General features: G+C 39.4%; 1 protein-coding gene across 13 annotated transcripts in view; it reads right to left on the minus strand.

Annotated features, from left to right (window-relative positions):
- Positions 1-1,355: 1,355 nt before the first annotated feature.
- The window catches only part of eya1 (EYA transcriptional coactivator and phosphatase 1), a 50,726-nt gene continuing 31,801 nt past the window's right edge, over positions 1,356-20,280 (minus strand). For all 13 annotated transcript variants that reach the window (XM_046833944.1, XM_046833955.1, XM_046833953.1 and 10 more), the window contains 6 exons: positions 8,825-8,883; positions 8,484-8,644; positions 8,162-8,276; positions 7,855-7,976; positions 7,057-7,157; positions 1,356-4,309 (listed from right to left, as the gene is read on the minus strand). In XM_046833944.1, coding sequence (XP_046689900.1) covers positions 4,229-4,309; positions 7,057-7,157; positions 7,855-7,976; positions 8,162-8,276; positions 8,484-8,644; positions 8,825-8,883 — 639 coding nt within the window. In that variant the 3' untranslated portion in view covers positions 1,356-4,228. The remainder of the gene's footprint in view (positions 4,310-7,056; positions 7,158-7,854; positions 7,977-8,161; positions 8,277-8,483; positions 8,645-8,824; positions 8,884-20,280) is intronic.

Below are 20,280 nucleotides of genomic sequence, written 5' to 3' on the forward strand. Positions count from 1 at the left end.
AAGTATTCATCAAATAAATGTATAGTGCACTATAAATAAAAAAATATAGAGAGATGTGATATAATCAGGTAAAAGTTTAGACTCCTTTTATTAAAAAGAAATTACATTTTAGCTTTTATTTTTCACTCAGTCAGAATATTTTTGCACTTTTTGTACTGAAAAAATAAATTTCCTTTGTATAAAAATGAGAAATTGAGCTGATTGTGCAACCTGTACTGTACACAGCCCAGTTACAGTGGGACAAAAACGTTTTAAAAATAGCACCAAAAAACATCCGTTTTAGCTACAATGGTGGATGACTGGCCGAGAAATCTTTTTAGTGTGTCATAAATCTCTTCATAGTGGCTCGCTAGCAGGACTACTTTTTTTCAACACCATTCTCCATGTTACTGTAGCTTTTCCATGTTCTTTTGCTTCGCTGCCAGTTTTTTTCAATTTCAATCATTTAAATCCACAACACTTTTTGTAACACAGCCTCACATTTAGACATATTTCATCTAAAGTGTGTATTGGGGAGTTGAGTTAATGATACCAAAGCATGAAAAAGAGAACATCAGCTGTATCTGGACTTATAGCTGACCAAAGATGGTGTTCACATATCCTGTGATCAGGTGCCCACAATCTATTTTTCTAAATAATGTATATGTAAAAGATGCAGCTCAATGTTTTATTCTCCTGCAGACCTTTTTCTTTAGGTTTCTTTAGTTACAGACATACATTGAGAGAACCCTTTCTTCACACAAACTCCAGTTCAGGTTACACTTGTATTCTTTCAAGTTCTCATTCAATGTCTGTTATGTAGTCGCCTAAGTAGGGAGGAATAGTATATTTTCCTAAAATGTAGTGAAGTACACAGAAGAATAAAAAAGAAAAGTGCTTTATACTTGTCAAATGTACATTGCAGCACAGTGAAATTCTTTCTTTATATATCCCAGAAGCTAGGGTCAGAGTGCAGGGTCCACCATTACACAGCGCCCCTAGAGCACCACTTTTATTGTCCACAACTGCTTTCTTGTCCAGCCACATGACAACCCTACCACCTTTACAGTAATTGACACCCCGCTATGTCTTCTTCTTCTTCTTCTTGTTTCGGCTTCTCCCATTAGGGGTCGCCACAGCAGATCATCCGTCTCCATACCCCCCTGTCCTCTACATCTGCCTCTTTCACACCAACTACCGGCATGTCTTCCCTCACCAAATCCATTAACCTCCTCCTTGGCCTTACTCTTTTCCTGCTTTGTGTGATTCCTTAAATAATTCCTAAATGCCGTTTAGTAAGAAACATGTACAGTACACCCCATCAGCTCTCAGATCTCACATCCCAGAAGTGATCCATCACACAAATAAAGAAGTGTACACAGAGGACATGAGGGTGTGTACCAGTTCACAAATCAATGTTTTTTTATTAATTTAAACACAATCAAATAATAATGTCCAAAAAAAATCATCTGTACATTTTTTTTCCATACACAACAGATAATTGTGTGTTCACGACGAGGCCCACGTCAATGTTTTTCCAGTTTGCATTATGATTGCAATATTTATTATAATAAAAAAGCTTACTGTATAAAACATCTCCCATCTAATATGACCATGAACTAGCAGCAATATGTGTTACCTGGTGGGTGGTGGAGGGGGTAAGAGATTTAGTAAATGGGCAAAGTGTAACAGGGGCATGAAAGGAGGGTTGGATTTGAGTTTTGTCGGTGTTAAAGGAGAGGAATTAGGGATGTGTGGAGGGTGAAGGTGAAGAATTGAGGTGGGATAGAGGGTAAAGGGGTAGAATTAAAGTGGGATGGAGGTTTAGGGGTAGATTAAATAGACAGATTGGAGGAATGGAGCTGATTTAGGTTTTGGTAGTGTTAAAGGAGCAGAATTGAGGTTGGGTGGAGGGTAAAGGGGAGAAATGAGGTGGGATGAGGGTAAATAGGGTAGGATTGAGTTGGGATGGCAATAAAGGAGTAGATTAAATGGACAGATTTTGGATGAGGGATGAGGCAAATTTAGGTTTGGTAGTGTTAAAGTGGTAGAATTGAGATGGGGTGGATGGTAAAGTGGTAGAATTGAAATTAGATGGAGGTGAAGGGGTAGATTTAATGAAAAGAAATTATATTTGGAATGGGGCAGATTAAGGTTTTAGTAGTGTGCAAGGAATAGAATTAGGAAGGGGTAGAGGTAAATTGGTAAAATTGAGCTGGGAGAAGGTGAAAAGCTAGAATAAATGGACAGATTTTTGAAGGGTATATGGGGCAGATTTGGGGTTGGGTAGTGTTAAATGGGTGGAATTAAGGAGGGTGGAAGATAAAGGGCTAGAACTGATGTGGGGGAGGGTAGAATTGAGGTGGAAGGACAGTAACGGAGACGATCATGGTGTGGTGTGGGAAAGGGTAGATGAAACTGGCAGAATACATATGAAAGAGAAAATGGGGCAAATTTAGGTTTGGTATTGTTAAAGCGGTAGAATGGAGGTAGGATGGGTGGGAAAGAATTAAGTTTGGGTGGGGGTGTACGGGTTGATTTAATGAGCTGATATTAGATAGAAGTGTAGATTTGGGGCTAAAGGAGTGTATTTTCGATCGGGACTGGAGTGAAAGGGGTAGGTTGTAGAGAGGGATAGGGTAGAAGGGGCAGTAGAACACTTCACCTGCAGGAATGAAGCAACACTGACGACGGAGCAGATACCGGTCAGAAACTCACACACAAGATTCAATTCCTGCTGAGGAAATTCACAGTCGGTAACGCGGGTGTGTTCTTGACCCCTTCGCGTCATTGTGTTTGTGTGTGTGTGTGTGTGTGTGTGTGTGTGTGTGTGTGTGTGTGTGTGTGTGTAGTGGCTTTCTTACAGTCTTTAGAGCTTTAAAGTTTCCCAAGTCCACAGTCTTATTTAACTAAGCACTATGAAGAATTTCTACAGCGACATCATTTCCGAGAAAAAAAAAATCTAAATGAAAAAGACTACTTCATACAAAAAAATTACACGTAATGTACAAGAGTTTCTGCTTTAGTGCCAGTACAAAATATAACAAAACCATGAAATATCGTAGAGTAGGTTTGAGGCCTAAATGCCTTTTTTTTTATGTACACACAAAGTACACGCGCTCACCTCACAACTTGACATTCGCTTCGAACATTGCGATATGTGTGTAATCCCATAAATATGTGTAATTATTATTATTTTTTTCCAGATAAAATGCTACTGAGGTTCTGTGAATAAATACAGAAACTTTGACCAGCGAGGGAGGAAAAAAAAACGAATCATCAATAAATCCGTAAACAAAATACGAAATCATTGACACTTGACATCCATGCTTTTGGTCATGACAATGTTTTTTTTTTAAATCTTTAACATTAAGCAACACTTGTAGGCCCTGCACACTTTAGTTTCTGCGTGTGGTGTGTGTGTGTGTGTGTGTGTGTGTGTGTGTGTGTGCACTCCTGCCTTAGTGTACTTCCATGAACGAAAGAAAAAAAAGCACTGAACTGTAGCTAATGTAAAGCAAGGAGGAATAGTCCAGTGATTAAAAATATACACACGCCAAAAAAAACTGAAAAACAAAAAAACCCGCCATATTCTGTACACGTTTGATTGTCTGAGCAAATGCAGGATAAAGTCTGTCGTTTGTTTTCCTTAAATTATTAGAAAATCCTTTTTTTCTCCTTCTCCATAAATGTCTTCTCAGAAATCTAGGTACTCTATTTGCATGGCGAGAAACAACTTGAAAAAAACAGGGCTAGAGGTCTCTCGCAGGAAGCTGGCGGATCTCGAACAAAGTCTCCGGTTTAGATAAATTAGAAGCGTAAGATATCCGGCGTAGTGGATTCGAGAAACGAGAAGAGTTGAAATTATTCTGAAGCTCAGAGGAGTCTCGGTGAGAGCCGGAAAAAAACGCGACGTCGGTAGATCTTTTCTCACAGGTGTGAACCCTTGCAGAGTTTAAGAACAAAAAAAAATCTGTAAAACATTCTGACGGCTTTTTTTCTTTACACAGAAAAGGAAGCCGAGTCAATTCACAGTAACCCACAGCGTCGTAAAAAAATCGCAGTCCTTCCGTTCGAGCGCTCGTTCCACCGAGGGCCGAGACGAATTCAGGGTTAAGACGAGGTACGGGCCGATTTCCATTCGCGTGTTGATGTCCTTTTTGTTTTCTTTTCCTCCGTTTAAGTGTGTTAACGTTCTGAGGGTCGGCCCGTGCTGAGGAGAAAATGCAGAGATGAGGACGTCACAGTGCTACAAGTACTCCAGATCCAGCGCGTGATGAAGAGCCATGAGGTCCGAATGACTGGAGATCCTCCAGAAGGGCATGTTGTGCTAAAGAAAAAAAAGAAAAAGAGAGGGAAAAATTCATGAGCATTTTACTAAGGAAAAAAAAGTTTACATTTAATTCATACACTTGACTCTCGACTTGGTCAGTAAGAGCTGATTTATTTTCTATAGCAGCAGCATTGAGAGAATTCCTTAATAGGTTTCTATAGCAACAACTCACAACTTTACAGGGACTTATAATTAACAGGGACAAACAATATTTGGTAAGGAAACTGATTCTGATCTCTTGATCATGACATCTGTTAGTGGGTGGGTATATTAGGCAGCAAGTGAACATTTTGTCTTCAATGTTATTGTGTTGGAAGCAGGAAGATTTGGGCAGCCATGGCTCATTGATGCACGTGAGTAAAGGTTGGCCCATGTAGTTCAATCCAGCAGACAAGCTACTGTAGCTTAAATTGCTGAAGAAGTTCATTGCTGGTAATGCTCGATAGGTCTGGACTGTTTTCGCAGCAAAAGGGGGACCAAAACAATATTAGGCAGGTGGTCATAATGTTACGCCTGATCGGTCTATACAGAAGGGGTCTCCAGTCAGCACATTTCTGACAATGAAGGAATCTTTGGGACTTGTCAGCTAGTCATATTACAACATCAATGGTAACTATAAACAGACAAAAAGCATTTTTCTGATCGGTAGCTAGTAAACATGTATTTTATGCAACATAAATAAATCTCCAAATTTGATATTTGGACAGCTAACGAATGAAATTTAGGCTAGCTATTTAGCTAGCTATTTCAATCAGCTAGCTTCAACAAAAGTATTGGGATATTTAACTATTCTAGCTATATGTGATTATAAGATACATATGCTTTTTGAACATCCCATTCCACAATTATTCCCTATTTGCTGTTACAATAACTTTCACTCTTTTGGGAAGATGATTCACTAGATTTTGGAGTGTGCTTCTCAAGATTTGTGCTCAATAAGCTATGTGTTAATAAAGTCAGGTTCTGATGTAGGTGAGGTCAGGAGGCCTGAAGTGCAATTTTTTTAACAGGGTTGAGGTCAGCACTCTATGACAGGCCACTTTAGATCTACCACTCTAACCCAACCCATGTAAACCATATCTTCATGGAGCTTGCTTTGTGCACAGGTGCATTGTCATGCTGGAACAGGTTTGGGTCTCCTTGTTCAAATAAAAAGAAAAAATGTTTTAATGCTACTGCATACAAAGGCTTTACAATTGTGGGCTTCCAGCTTTGCAGAACCAGTTTGAGGAAGAACCACATCTAGCTGGAGAAGGTTGGTGTCCAAAAAACAAAAAGCACCAAAAATCTTAAGTGTGAAGCTGTTTAAGTTATGCTTGAAATGTATTTACAGTGTTTTGGTGCAATTAAGAAGAAAATTTTTTTACCAAATTTTCCTTTTATGTATTTATAGCTGCATTTCTTTTATTTAAAGGCTTTAAACATATCATTTGTAATGTAAAGAATTGACTGCACTCTCAATTACTTTTTCCTTTTTTTTTTTTAAATCAAGTCCCACTGGGAAAAGAAGTATGAATGTACTGTACGGCCCGAACTACCCTGAACACAGCGTTGCGAATGAGGCTTTGTTCTCCGAGAGACTCTGGAAGAAATATGAGTCTGCGAGAATGAAAGAAGCTTGTCAGGAGTCTTCAGTGCTTCCATTACTGCCTCTTATCAACAGTAGAGATTCTCTCAGGCATATGTTCCGCTTAGAGGAGCTTGCACTGACCCTTAAAAGACTTTTTTTCGTTCTTTCTTTCTTTCTGTTTTTTGTTTTGTTTTGTAAATTCTCTTTTGCTTTTAAGTTTTTAAAAGGCGGAGATGCTATCTCCTTCACCTTAGCTGGGATATTAGGCAGCACGGGACTGTTTTGGGAATTCTTTAAGTGAACAAAAGAAGGAAAAAACAAACAACAAAACTCTTGACATCCTTCTATTAATCTCACACTGTTCTGATTGCAAATAGAGATTCTTTTTCACTGAATTACAACAGACAAACAACTAGAGGGGGAGAAAAAAAAAAGACAAAGCCGTGTTAACACATTCCTCGCATCTCGAATCGACAACATGCAACTGAATACTTGGCAGGATATAATGAAGCAGAGTGTCAACATGCAGCTTCACCTTCTGGATCTGTTTCTTAGCTGTCATGATAATGTGTTTGTTCCCCCCAGGTAATTAATTAGCTAATGAATATCTTCGTCTTTTGCGGTTTTATGGTCAGAGCATCGAGTTCTAAATGAAAAAAAAGCTTGGCAGAAACTCGGTGCACAAAAGGGCTTTTAGACAGTCAGCAGGTAACATAAATCCTTCAAATCCTCCTTTGAACAGAACAGACGAGAACAAGTACAAGACCCGGCTGCTACTGCGCCGTGTCGTACAACACATCAAAAGGCTCTGGCAGCCGAGCCGTTCCCTAGTCTTCAACCCGCAGCAAGAGAAAAAAAAAAAACATCCCACATTTCATCAAACAAAGCTCTAAGCTTCTTTAACGCATGCTCTGTTTATGGGCTGCTCTCTCGCTCATGCCTGAAAGGACTTGTCTAGCGTTACATGCATTCATGCTGCATCAGCTCAGCACGGCAATGTGTAATTATGCCATCTCGCCCCCTTTTTACACTCGAGCTGTCAGTGCTGATCCAATTGTGGAAGCTATTTTCTCCTTGCGCCAGTGGGATTTTGGGGAATAAATGGACGAAAGTGAAAGATGGAAGAGGGGTGGGGTGGTTGGGGGTGGGGTCGAGTAAAGGCTTTCTCGTTTACCTTTTTGGAGCTCTGCTCCTCTTCGACTCCGTCGCCCACCACCACATAAACAACTTTCCTCCCGAACCTTTGAATTACTCGCTCGAAGCAGCTCTCTTTGCCTGCGGAAGAGGAACAGAAACAAGTTTTAGTGCTTCCAAACGCGTCTGAGAGCCAGCCCTTTTTGTAGAGAGCTCTCTAAATACGCAATAAGTTACACAAAATTACCCAGTGTAAACACTTAGCTGTAGCTTGGGGGATTCGATAAGATCAATGCCCAGATAAAAGTGGCCTGAAAAGCATTAAGTGTGTCTTTCTCCTCCCTAAACCTGGGACAAATGGAGTTTAACGAGCTAAATCAGCCTCGCATGCTAATGCCAGAGTTTAGGGAGGCATGCAGACCCTGCAACCAGAACCGTCTCTGCTCTGGGATGGCCTAAAAAAACCCATGGACTCCATGCCTAGAGTTTATTTTGCATTTGAAGAAGCGGAGGCAGGAATGAAGGGGGTGGGGGGGACAGGGAAAAAATGTCCGTGTGGAATGACATAAATTTGCCGAAGTGGTTTCATATGCAGGCCCCAAAAAAAAAAAAAAAAAAAAAAAAAAACAGAGGCCCAGCTCAGGCCGAGCTCCAAGAAAATAATCCTAGCCTGATTAGGCCTTTTCCTTAGAAACCGACTTCAAACCTCTCGTGTGTCCGCCCCCTTCTGCAGCCTAAACCAATCCTGCTCTTCCGTCTCCTGGTGTTTACACATAATAACATAATATCGTGATTGTTCGGCTCACAGGAAGCCGCAGGTAGAGGAGCGATCACTCACCTATTTTCGTAGCGCTATAAATATTCTCGATCGGAAATACTATTCCCAGTCCATAGAGCAGCACTTTTGCGAGGGCAGGGATGAGCTGCGTAGTGGTCACTAAAATGTTCACGCAATTTGACCTGGAATTGGAGCAGAAAAAAAAACATTTTTCAAAAACACTGGCTAATCTGGTCATCATTAAGTGACTCTATAACTGTTTCCAAACAATATAAAGTCCTGAATTTGGGAACGTATAGCTTGGTAGTGTTCCGTGATTTTTTTTCTTTATATTTATGTATTTGCATTTCAAATAATTTTACCTTACCTTGAGTGGATTAATGTTAGTGCTTTCAGTGCCAGTGTTAACCAGGAATCTGTCAAAGCTTCAATTTCTGCTCTCAGTTGCAGCCAGGCCTCCCTTTTGGCTGGACCCAGCAGTCCTGAAAAAACAGCAGAAAGCTTTGTTTGAGTTGGCCCGTTTTTGCAAACAACTCGAGAATTTTGCAAAATTTAGCCCCCACCCAATTTTGATGCTCAGTGGAAAAAAAAAACTTTTGAGTGTTTTTGTTGATACACATTTTCATTCCCTTCTTTTCCCCTCCTTGCAACCAAGCAATTTGCGAAGCTTTTTTTTATTGCAGAATTACCTCCGACGTTGTTTTTGTAGGTGGTGTAAATTTCTTTTACTCGTCTGTAGCGGAAGGCCAGTTTTCTCATCCAGTCCACTCCTCCCCTCACGCCAGTCGCCAAGCACAGGTTGGCACTGGTGGCCGCAGCATGGAAGCCATCTGTACTGAAGTTGTACGTGCTATAAAATAGACACAAATTTGTTTCAGATTGGGTTGAGAACGCACAAAATGCACCAAATGTAGTTGATTGGCCTTGATATTTGATGTCTGAAAAAACTAGATGTTTTGTTCAATATATAAGCTCTGTACATAGACATAAATAGTCCTTTTAGATCTTCTGATCAGAATACTAGCTTTACCTCAGATCTTGACCGTTGTCATCGGAGGACACGTCGTCAATGTGGACTTGATCACACTCCTAATAAAAAAAAAAAAGAAGACAGTCTGAATTAAAGTAGGCCGATTTTGATTAATGGCTTACACGTGTGAAACTGGGTGCGATTTGGCAGCTCGAATCCATGCAAAGTGAGTAATGTCAACAACTGTGGAATTCTCATTTTGAAGCCTAGAGCTCAGGGCGGAAAGCAGAAAATCATGGCACAAAACCACTTCCAGGCTCAAACCCAGTCCCCTTCGACCCCCCTGTCCACCCCACCTGCTCGATCTTAATACAAATAAACACAGTCATCAGGGGACTGAGGGTTTAGCCACTAGAACTAGAGGGAAGAGCTTAATGCTTTTTTCATCTATTGCTAGATAAACATCAGCGGCGACGACATTGGTGGGGCTTTGAAAACATACAGCAAAGCTGCCGGCATTTGCCACGTATCTACTCGTCGAGTTCTTCTCGGCTGCGATAATGATTGCTGCTTTATACGTGCTATGCTAGTCTCTGAGTGGTGTCTGGCTTCTGCATTAGGTGCAATGTTTGTCGAGACAGCGGGATGAGACTGGATTAGAAATAACAAGGCCAATGCAATCAAAGGAAACGATCCACCAATACCTGGATATTAATTAACAATATACATTGGCAAGCTTCAGGATGAGCAACAGATAAAAAAAAAAATAGGTGCATGATGTGGTCACCTGATCATGTTTGCGATTAGATGAGCAAATTGAACTAATGTATCTTATGTCATAAACCTATAATCGAAGTTTGATAAGGATAATAGCACAGGCATTGTTTCAGGCCAGTGCTTAAAATGCAATCTGCAGGATAACCGGTGCATCCGTGTTCCTTTTGTTTTCTTGGAGAGGCCGTCGAGTTCCTCAGCTCCCAAACTGACTCTAACACAAACCAGACTTTCTGCTGAATGTAACCTACTAGAAAAATTGAACCTGATGCTAACCGCCAATGAAATTATGACCTCTGATTGCTGCCGAGCCACACACCAGCATGGCCTGAGGCGATTTTTTTGTAAAGAGTGCAGACCGAAAATCTGTTATTAGTTTTCCATTTATAGGCGTCCCCAAACCCCCTACACCCCCACCACCCACCACCATCCACACGACCAAACCCACCCACCCACTCACCCATTGCTGCACTTGAATGTTTGGGAGTTGTGCCTGGACCATAGGATCCAACACATTTCAGATGGCTTGGAAAAACTGGATTGCAACAATCAGCTGCATTAGAGGATGAAAATTGAGACACTAAAATGAATATGTGCACTAAATTGAGGCCAAGCTGACTTTTATATTCTTGTTCGGAGTTTGATAATGACCTATTTCAGCCGATCAGCAGAATGTGAACAGTTTATGACTATTTTTGTTGGAGGTTCGTAAATTCCTTTTTCCTATTTTCCCCCTTTATTTTCAATTAAGTTCTATTTGTTAAGACACTGAAGAACACATGAACCAAAGGACTTCCTTGTTTGAACTCAATCCAAACCTGGCCAAATGCTGATGTTACGGCATTCCTGGCTAATGCTAGAGCAGGCAAAGGGTAAAAAGAGGGCTTTGGACCGTAAACCTTTTTTATTTTATTGGTTCCCCTCTGAACAAATTTTTCATCTCCCTGGATTTGGGGGGGGGGGCGACGCGCCGAGAAACTCAAACCATCTGTTCTCTAACAGAATTAAAATCTTGACCCCGAGAACCTTTTGCTCTAATGCAGGCCTTCTCTCCCAGCGAGTCTCCAGATCCAAAGAGGAAAAGACTTTGACCCAGTGGCCTTCTGCTCCTCTCTAGGGCTCTGTGGACTCCGATAAAGGGGAGGAGGGACAACGGGTAGATAGAGGGAGCGAGGGAGCAACGGAGGGAGGGGGTGACCTCACATGGAGACTTCCGAAGCATTATGGGTCCAGAAGATGGACTGCCTAGTGGAGCTGCTCGAGCTGTTTGTGTAATCTGTTTCAGCAATGGATCCTTAATACTCTCCAAAGTACCAATTTGTCATTGGGAGAAGCGGCAGCTTTAGACAGGCAAAAATCATTAACGCGGGAGGGAGAATGATGTCTAGAAAAAGAGCTAAAAATAAGATGATGATAACTTTAAAACAGGATTCATCTGAGGCCCAAATTAGGTAAATAAAATGTATATTAGTATTTTTAGAAATAATATATAAAATTTTATATGAAGTTGGAGTCACTGCATGCTTACGCTTCCTGTTTTATTTATTTACAGTACAAGTACACACAATTAAATGTTGCACTGCAGACTGGCAGGCCTCCACAAGATGCAAAAAAAAAAGTACAGAGAAAAGAAGCCAAGAAAAACCGAAGCAACCTCCGATAATCACCACGAGCAGCGGGATTTCCCATAAACCAGTCGACTGCTGAGTGTCTTACAGAAACTCACGAGACTCATTATTCGTCCTTCACATGCACTCGTAAACACTGTTAAGCCTAAATGAGCAGGAATGAATGAGCGGTAAGTGCTTTAACAGGCCGCGGTGCATATTTAGCACTGAAGCAGAGCCACGGGAACACACATCTTAACATTTTAATAACTCTTCAGAGCATAGGCAGTAGTAATTCATATTTTTGTATTAATAATATACTAATTGAAATTATATTAGTTGACATTATACTAGTTGCAACATCAACCACACTATATGGACAAATGTTCTTCTTCCCCGAACTGTTCAAGATGAAGGCACACACTTGTATGGGATGTCTTTAAATGTGATAGTAGGAAATTTTCCCTTTACTTGAACTAGTAGAGCCAAACGTGTTCCAGCATGACAATGTCACTGCGCACAATCTAGCTCTATTAATAAATGGTTTACATGTTTTGGAGTGAAAGATTTTTGAGTGGCTCACGATAGAGATCTGACATAGGCCTATTGAATACATTTGGGATGAATTGGAACGCTGAGTTCAAATCAGATCTCTATAACCACACTCCAAAATGTCTGTTATGTAAAACTGCAATCCACCTTCGCTTCATTTAATAACATAACAAATAAACAAATTACCAGACATAACAATTACCTCAGTGGGAAGGTAGCATAAAAACTAGCCTTAGGAGAAATAAATGAATATGTAGTATTATGTATTTAAAATGTATGCTTTTGTAACACTAAAATTGGGGACTTGTTCTCAAACAAACCAAAAAAATCCACAAGAATGCTTAGCAGTGCTACCTTTAGAGAAATGGCTAGGATTAGCTATATTTTGTGGAAACCTTACCATAAGATTAGTATGTGCTTTTTGAACATCCCATTCCACATGAAGTCCCTTTTTGCTGTTATAATAAGTCTCACTATTCTGGGAAGATGCTTCAATAGAATTTGGAGTGTGCTTGTGGAGATTCATGCTCATTCAAGGGTGTATTTAAAGTCAGGTACTGGTGTGGGTGAGGTGAGGAGGCCTGGGGTGTTCAGTAGGGTTGAGGTCAGGGCTCTATATCAGACCATTTAAGATCTTTCATTCCAATCCATATAAGCTAGATGTTCATGGAGCTCACTATGTGCACATGTGCATTGTCATGCTGGAACAAGTTAAGGTCTTCTAGTTCAAGTAAAGGGCAATGACACTAAATCTAAGGACGTACTACACAACTGTGCCGTGACAGTTTTGGGAATAACCACATATCGCTGAAAAAGTCCCAATATTTTTGTCCATACAGTATTTGTCCATACAGTATTATTTACTAAACCGCCTTAAAAAAAGCTGAAATGGGATAATGTAGATTGCATCTGAGATAGCAAAGACAATAAAAGTGCAAATGGAATCACTGCTCTTACCCTGTCTTCGGCTCTTCCTTCTCTAAGCAGCGATCTTCACAAACTACATCACCATTTAACTCGCTCCACATGTTCCTACTGTACACCGTACAAAGATCCTCCTCTACGGCCCATACGTAATTACTTCCTAAGCAAACAATTTGTCTTTCTGTTTAATTCATCACCCCCTCCCCCATCTTGTTCTTTCCTTTTTTTAAGCATCTGGCCGGCCTTGTCCTAACAGACAGAGACGACGTAATGAAAATGCACATGCTTGAAACAAAACTTTAAAATAAACACATAAAAAATCACCTTCTAACAGTTTCTCATCCACTGTTTTTTTTTATCTCTCTTTCAGGTCAGCCTCTGCGAAAGCTTTTTTTTTCTTTCACAGTGGCTATCAGAGGCTCCTTTGTTCCTCTGTCGTCTGTCATTAAGCAATCAGGCCGATTCTTCCTGTTGGCCAGAGGAAGGACTTTTGCTACTGACGGCTCAGAGGAGAGCTGCAGTACGTCAAAAAGAGCAGAAAATGATTATTTCAAACTACAAAAACCTGGCTTTTCCCTTTCGCCCTAGAAACATCCGTCTTGCATTACTCTTGCTGGCTTGCCTACTTCTCTCCTTTTTTATTTTCTTCCCCATACAGGAGGAAAAGGACCCCAAACCAGACAAGAGTCTCAACTGAAGCCGCTGATGCTTATGACTTATGTAAACACTCACTTGTGACACATATCTTTCTTTCATTCTTTCGTTCTTTCTTTCTTTCTTTCTTTCTTTCTTTCTTTCTTTCTTTCTTTCTTTCTTTCTTTCTTTCTTTCTTTGTACATTTTATGTTGTTTTTCCTATATATCACCTTCTGTGGCCTTATCTGATAGACAAGCGATATTCATTGTGCATTTTTTATTTAAGATTCGGATTCTGAAAAAACTTGACTTCTTACTGGAATTTATGCTTGCACTCTTTACACCAGAAATCAAGTCTCTGGTTCTATAATTCATTTGGGTGATCTGAGTAAATCAATCACTGTAAGTGCTGTTTGTATAAAGACTCCGATTCTCAATGGATTATGATTTATAGTTAAACCAATTGTTCCTGCATATCTGAGGGACATAATAATGGAACAAGAAGTAGAAGAATTTCATTATGACGCACATTATGAAGCACATTAATTCATATTCTGATTTATATCTTTGAATAATTCATATACTGTTTAGATTCTGAGCTTTTTTTTTTTTAAAGAAAATATTTTTTTTTATTCTTTATTCTCTATTCAGTCTCAGATTTCAAGCCTGATTCTCTTCACAATTTCCCATTGTCTAATATACACTCATGGACCTGAAGCAGCGTTAGCTTTTGCTTCTGGCTCATCTTCTGGATCTGTCTCTCTGCCTCAGGTGAGCGAGCTGAGTAACAAAAGAGCAGTGTGAGCGATTACGCCCGTCATCACGGCATTCCTCCGGGTCTACAAGCTCGGGCCCCATGTGAAAAAGCCTGAGCCACGGTTCGCAGGTTCTCAATGCCGCTACTCCATTCGCAAAGTCTGTCATCTCTAAAGGGGGGGTGTGGAAGGGGGGGGTCGTGACCCCGAAATTTAGCTTTACCAACCCATCACCCCACCCACTCCAAGTGCTGTTAGGGCAAAAGGAGTAAAAGAGGGAGGGAGAGAAGGAGGGAGGGCAAGAGCGAGAAAGAGCGAGACAGCTTACCTGTGGGTCAGATACAGGATATAAAGAACAAAGGAAGTTCTTCAGACCCACTTCATTCCAATCCACAATTCGTGCTTGAATAGTTGTGGAATTTAAACACACACGGGCACGTATACACAAAACATCTCATTGGAAACACGGGTATCATGAGTGTTTTTTTTTTCTTCTTCATACTAACTAACTAAAGAGAAAAAAACCTTATGCCCACTCCTTCAAATTCAATATCTGATCTTTTTTACCTACAATTTAAATGACAAACAAAAAAATGAAATTTATTTAGCCTCTCACACAGAAGCAGGAGTTTGATAGAGCACCTGGATAATACACACTCAAGATGTGGATTTTCGTATCGCCATTATATGACGGATTTGTTAGCAATGTTTTCTCATCGACCTTGCAGTGTTATCCAGCTGTGATGATGTGGTACGGGTATTGTATTGTGTGTGTGTGTGTGTGTGTGTGTGTGTGTAAATGTGAAAAGGGGGGCATGTTGAGAGAAGATAGACAGGGCCGCCTTTTGAAGGCTCTACTTTCTCTCTTTAGTCCTTCCAACAGACCCATGAGGGCTGCCGTGTCTAGACACAAAAAACACACATTAAAATCCGCAGAGTCAAATCCAGCGCCTAAACACACACACACACACACACACACACACACACACACACACACACACACACACACACACACACACACACACGGTGAGTGCAGGGAAAGTTATGATAATGACTTATTTCACTTTCAAAAGAGTTGCTCCTCTATTTTGATAAGCTCGAAGGACTTTGTGGAATTATGGGGGAACAATAGGATGCAGCACAGGTCACGCAGAGTTTCGACTAAAGAAACCACAGCAATGCCTCGAACCCGAACCCGTCTTCTGAATATTGAGCAGTTCAACTATATAGGAGCTGCATCTAGAAGTTGCAGTAAAAATTATTAAATAATCCATATAGCGCAGGGCAAAAAATAAATAATATTGTAAATGCTATATTATTGTACATTAATAATCATATTATAAATGCTAATTATATAAGTGTTTTTGAAAAATAGTAATAATAATCATTAGTCTTATATAATAAACAAATAATCTAAAAAAGGTGCTTTTATGTAAATAAATAATGGGGCAAAAATATATAAATATGAACGGGGAATGACTTGCAAAAATCCATCTATTTGCATTGAAATGTAATATAAATAAAACAAAATTATTATGAATAATGATATATCTGTAATATATATATATATATATATATATATATATATATATATATATATATATATATATATATACATACATACATACATACATACATGAATAATCATCATCGTCATCATCAGCATCATCATCATCATCATCATCATTTAGCAAATACTGCAGATCTCGACTGTTGTGTTACAATGAAAGAGTCATAGCTTTGCCATGTCATCACTATCTTCCTCTGTGCATGTGTATGTGTGTGGGTGTGTGTGTGTGTGTGTCTGGGTGTGTGTGTGAGCATGTCTCTAATTTAAACCATGCCCAGCTCGGGCAGGGAACTCCGTCCTACAGGCGGTCTTATCTTATTTTTACCCACTAACTTTTCCCTGCAGAGAGTGAGCAGAGCAGAATAGATGCACACTTAACATCTTCTAACACACACACACACACACACAAACACACACACACTCAAACACACCGAGTGGAATGCTTTCATCCCAACACACACTTCTCTTCACTCTCAGACACTTCATCCGACACTGCAGGTGATTTGTAGAGGAGCAGACGTTTGGAAGGTGTGAGATCTTGTTGCTTTTAGTGTAATGTGCGACTGGGATACAATGATATGGCCTGATAATAGAAATAATAAAAATAAATAAATAAATAAAGCATATAAAAGGTGATAGAGACACGCAAATACATAAAATGAACACAAATTCATAGCTCATAGTTTCATTGTTATTTATATTATTGTCTATTTGTCTCATGTAATGATATGTTCATTAAGAAAAATCAGTTAATGAAATAATATGAGTATATTATTATTAAAGTAAATAATATGTATGTACATTAATTATATAGATAGCAAATCTCGCAATACTATTAATTAGTACAATTTATTAAATTATTTGTTTGTTTGCTTATCTATTAGTTTTTTCATATATGTATTTAAATAATTAATTTGGGCTTTATATATCAATTTCTTTTACAAAAAAAGAAAAAAAAAAAAAAAAAACAGAAAACAGCACATCTAATCAATACCTAGATCATATTGCTGATGAGTGTTTTATGGATTTGTCCTGTCTTTGTAAAATATTAATAATTAAGTGGATCAGTTTCTCTGCACAATTTATTATCGTATAGCCGAGAGGGACATTAATGCTTATTCTGTTGATCAATATGCCGTGGGTTTGTGTTTATTCAGTGGCTTGTATGTGTGTGTGTGTGTGTGTGTGTGTGTGTGTGTGTGTGTGTGTGTGTGTGTGTGTGTGTGTGTGTGTGTGTGTGTGTGTGTGTGTGTGTGTGTGTGTGTGTGCGTGTATGTGTGTGTGTAACTGATCCCTGCTGACTAGCTCGGCATGACCTCTTTCTTTTTTATTCCAATCCTCTGCATTGTCACTTTAAGATTAGCCACACACACACACACACACACACACATATATACACATACACACATACACAAATGCAAAATTGGGACTGCAGGAGACAAAATTAAGCAGATTATATTGTCTATATAATTATTGTCTATTGTCTATATATTGTCAATACAAAACATTTTATATCCACCGGAGTCACGTGTTAACAAAAAAACATCTAAAAAGTCATAAAACTGTATTAGTTAATAATTATTACATTCTATAATCTGCTGCACATTATTAATACTTTGGTTATTCTGAGTAACACGCACGCACGTGAGTGTGTGTGGTGTGCGATAGCAGCGGGGTTTCCCTTTATGGCTCTGACTAAATTAGATATAGCATATGCATTTCGACAGAGCCATAAATACAGAGCTGCTGTGGTGTTGTTTACACTGAGCGAGTCTGTTCGCTTGTGTTTAGATGAAGCCCTTAACCTAAAAAAATAATACAACTTTTCCGCAGTGTTCGCCTTTTAAAAAGAATACAAACTGCGCAAAAAAACGTAAGTGCGCGCATGGCTACTTCTGCTGTCAGATTGCGTTTGTGGCGAATCTGTCCTCATGCTGTTCTAGTTTTGAAGTATTAAGAGAGAGCATACATGGCTTTGGAGGCATCAAAAACGAGCCTTAATAACTCCCTCAGTGAAATAAAGCACAGCGACCGAATGCGACCATGCGTTTTTATAAGAGGCTCCAACGCTCGAGCTGCCAGTTCGTCCATAGGCAACATGAAACAGAAAAAAAATCGAAATACGGGACAGATGTTGAGGCCACACTGAAGCTGTTTTGTCACTGCCTCAATTTTTCTGACTTTTCAGTAAAAGACGGCCGAGTCTTGTAAATCGGAGCACACTTCAGTCGATCCGATGTGGCCAAACATACGGGAATATTTAACAGCCAATTGCCGCCCATTAACTTTGATCGCAGGACTGTGACTTGGGCTGTCTTGTGCAGCACAAACATTTTCTTTCTACCCACTCTCTTTTTTTCCCTCCTTGTCCGAAAAGGTCGGTGACTAATGAAACTTGGCAGCTCACTTCACACTTAAGTATCAAACAAAACATTTCCTCTCTTGCAGGGTCAGACGCGAGCAGGACGTGAAGGGAAAGCTTGTGGGTCAGCGGTGTCGGATTATAGAGAGAGAGGGAGAGAAAAAGAGAGAGAGAGCGACAGAAATGGGGTTTGGTTGGTTTGGCTTGGGGCAAGTCTTCAGTGAGAAATAAGGAATGACATTTTGAACAAGAAATGGGCATTGTGCAACGCGTTAATCTGCGCTCCTGCAATTAGCGTGAGTAGATAATCGTTTACGCGCTTCCAGCCCTACTACGATGCTGTTCATCATGGGGGCATGGGGCAACACCGAACTCCAGAATTCGTTGCAAATCTTTACCATAATAGTAAAAAAAAACTAGCTCATAGATATCTGAAAAAGAAAACACCCTAACCAAACATTTTATTACTTTCGCTAGCTAGCTACTGTCTGCATCATTCAAATGGAATCAAACAGACCACTTTTAAGGTCATTTGCAACTATGCCCTGAGGTAAACATTTCTAATTTAATGTTTTTGTCGCTCCATTTATATTTAGATTCATAATATTAATTTCATATTGTTCATTTATCTCTCATTATTGATATCTATCATATATAAGAGCCTACCAACCTGTGCATATGCAAACATTTTACACTGCTAAGAATGCACTTATTGTTAGATGCTAACTGTATTTTGTTGCCAATGACAATAAAGTTGATTCTAATCTAATCTAAACTAATCAAATTTGTAACATCTTAATGCTAAGTAGAATTGCTATTTTTAGTTAAGCAGATAGTTTCCTTAGCAAAATACCAACATGTCTGTGAAAAAACATTAATATTTTGACAGTTATGTCTTGTCTACACGCTCACTGTGTTCTTTCATTGTCCGAAAAACTGTTGACAGTCTCATGCTAGCTCATCAACTAGTTCATCTTAGTTGTTTATCTTATAATAAACCCTGAACAACTCACAAAGGTTTAGCTTTCCATGTTGAATGGCTACAACTTTCAAGTTTTCCTAGGTAAAAAGTAAAAAAAAAACTATATATATATATATATATATATATATATATATATATATATATATATATATATATATATATATATATATAGGCTAACACTCTGACTATGCTACCAACAGGAAGCAAATTTGGCCTATCCAGCCTAAGTTTTACCCCTCACTGGGTAAAGCAGACAGACACCCATGCAGTAATTGCCCCTGGGGGCAGATTTTACACCGATCTGCATGAATCAGGAGAATGGGGGTCGCCCTGAACCATGACCATGAGAGGCGGATAGCATCACAGCATGACACTTAGACACTCACAGCACATAGAGAAACACTAGACACTGACAAATTGCCCTGGTTGGAGGGGGTGGGTGGGGAGAAGGGGGCAAAGTGTAGGGGGAGTCTGACAGGACATGTAAAATTCATGGTGTCCCACGGGCTCTCAGGTCATACATCAAGGCTCAGGAACTTTTCTGCCATGAAGCGCTTGTTGCTGCTAAGCTTCATAATGTAACTTAGACACTGTGTTGTGACTGATCTTGTGTGCATGTTCATAATGCCTCGTGCTCATAATGTAATCTATACAGTCTGCGTTGACTTATCTTCAATCTCGGGATTGGGCTTTACAATGTTATGGTAAAGCGAATACGCTAACATTAGCGCAGAATTAGGAGGAGTTTGGGGAGGTAAGCAAAAATGAGCTGCAATTTTCCTCTCACAAAATTGCACTTGCTTGTAATGTAACATAAACACAGGGTTGCCAGGGTTTACACCAAATCCAGCTGGTTTTGGAACGCGGTTGCGGGTGGAAACAGCAAGTCTGCTTGTGACGTTTTCTGAACCAATAAAATAAAACAAATATTCGCAATTATATATATATATATATATATATATATATATATATATATATATATATATATATATATATATATATCTTAGGAACAAAAATAGTCTATGGCAAACAATCAATGGTGAACAAACGTATACTATATAGTCACTGTTCTGTTATATACTGCTCACGTTTTTATGCTAATGTTAGCTGGTGGGCTATAAGCAGTAGCTGCTTTAGATCGAAATTCAGTCATAATATAACTTTTACTTCAGAACTAGGTTTTATATAATAGGGTGAGGAAAACATGCTAACAATATGGAAGAAAGGTTTCTGTTCAGAAGCCAACAACATTTTTTTTTCTGGCACAGAAAGGCAACTGAGGTGGTTCCATTCTACCATTTGACCAAGTTGAAGCACATTTCATCTAAACATGCCAAAAAAAAATTCCAAACACA

Source organism: Silurus meridionalis, chromosome 21 (assembly GCF_014805685.1).
Source record: "Silurus meridionalis isolate SWU-2019-XX chromosome 21, ASM1480568v1, whole genome shotgun sequence".
NCBI classification, from domain to species: domain Eukaryota; kingdom Metazoa; phylum Chordata; class Actinopteri; order Siluriformes; family Siluridae; genus Silurus; species Silurus meridionalis.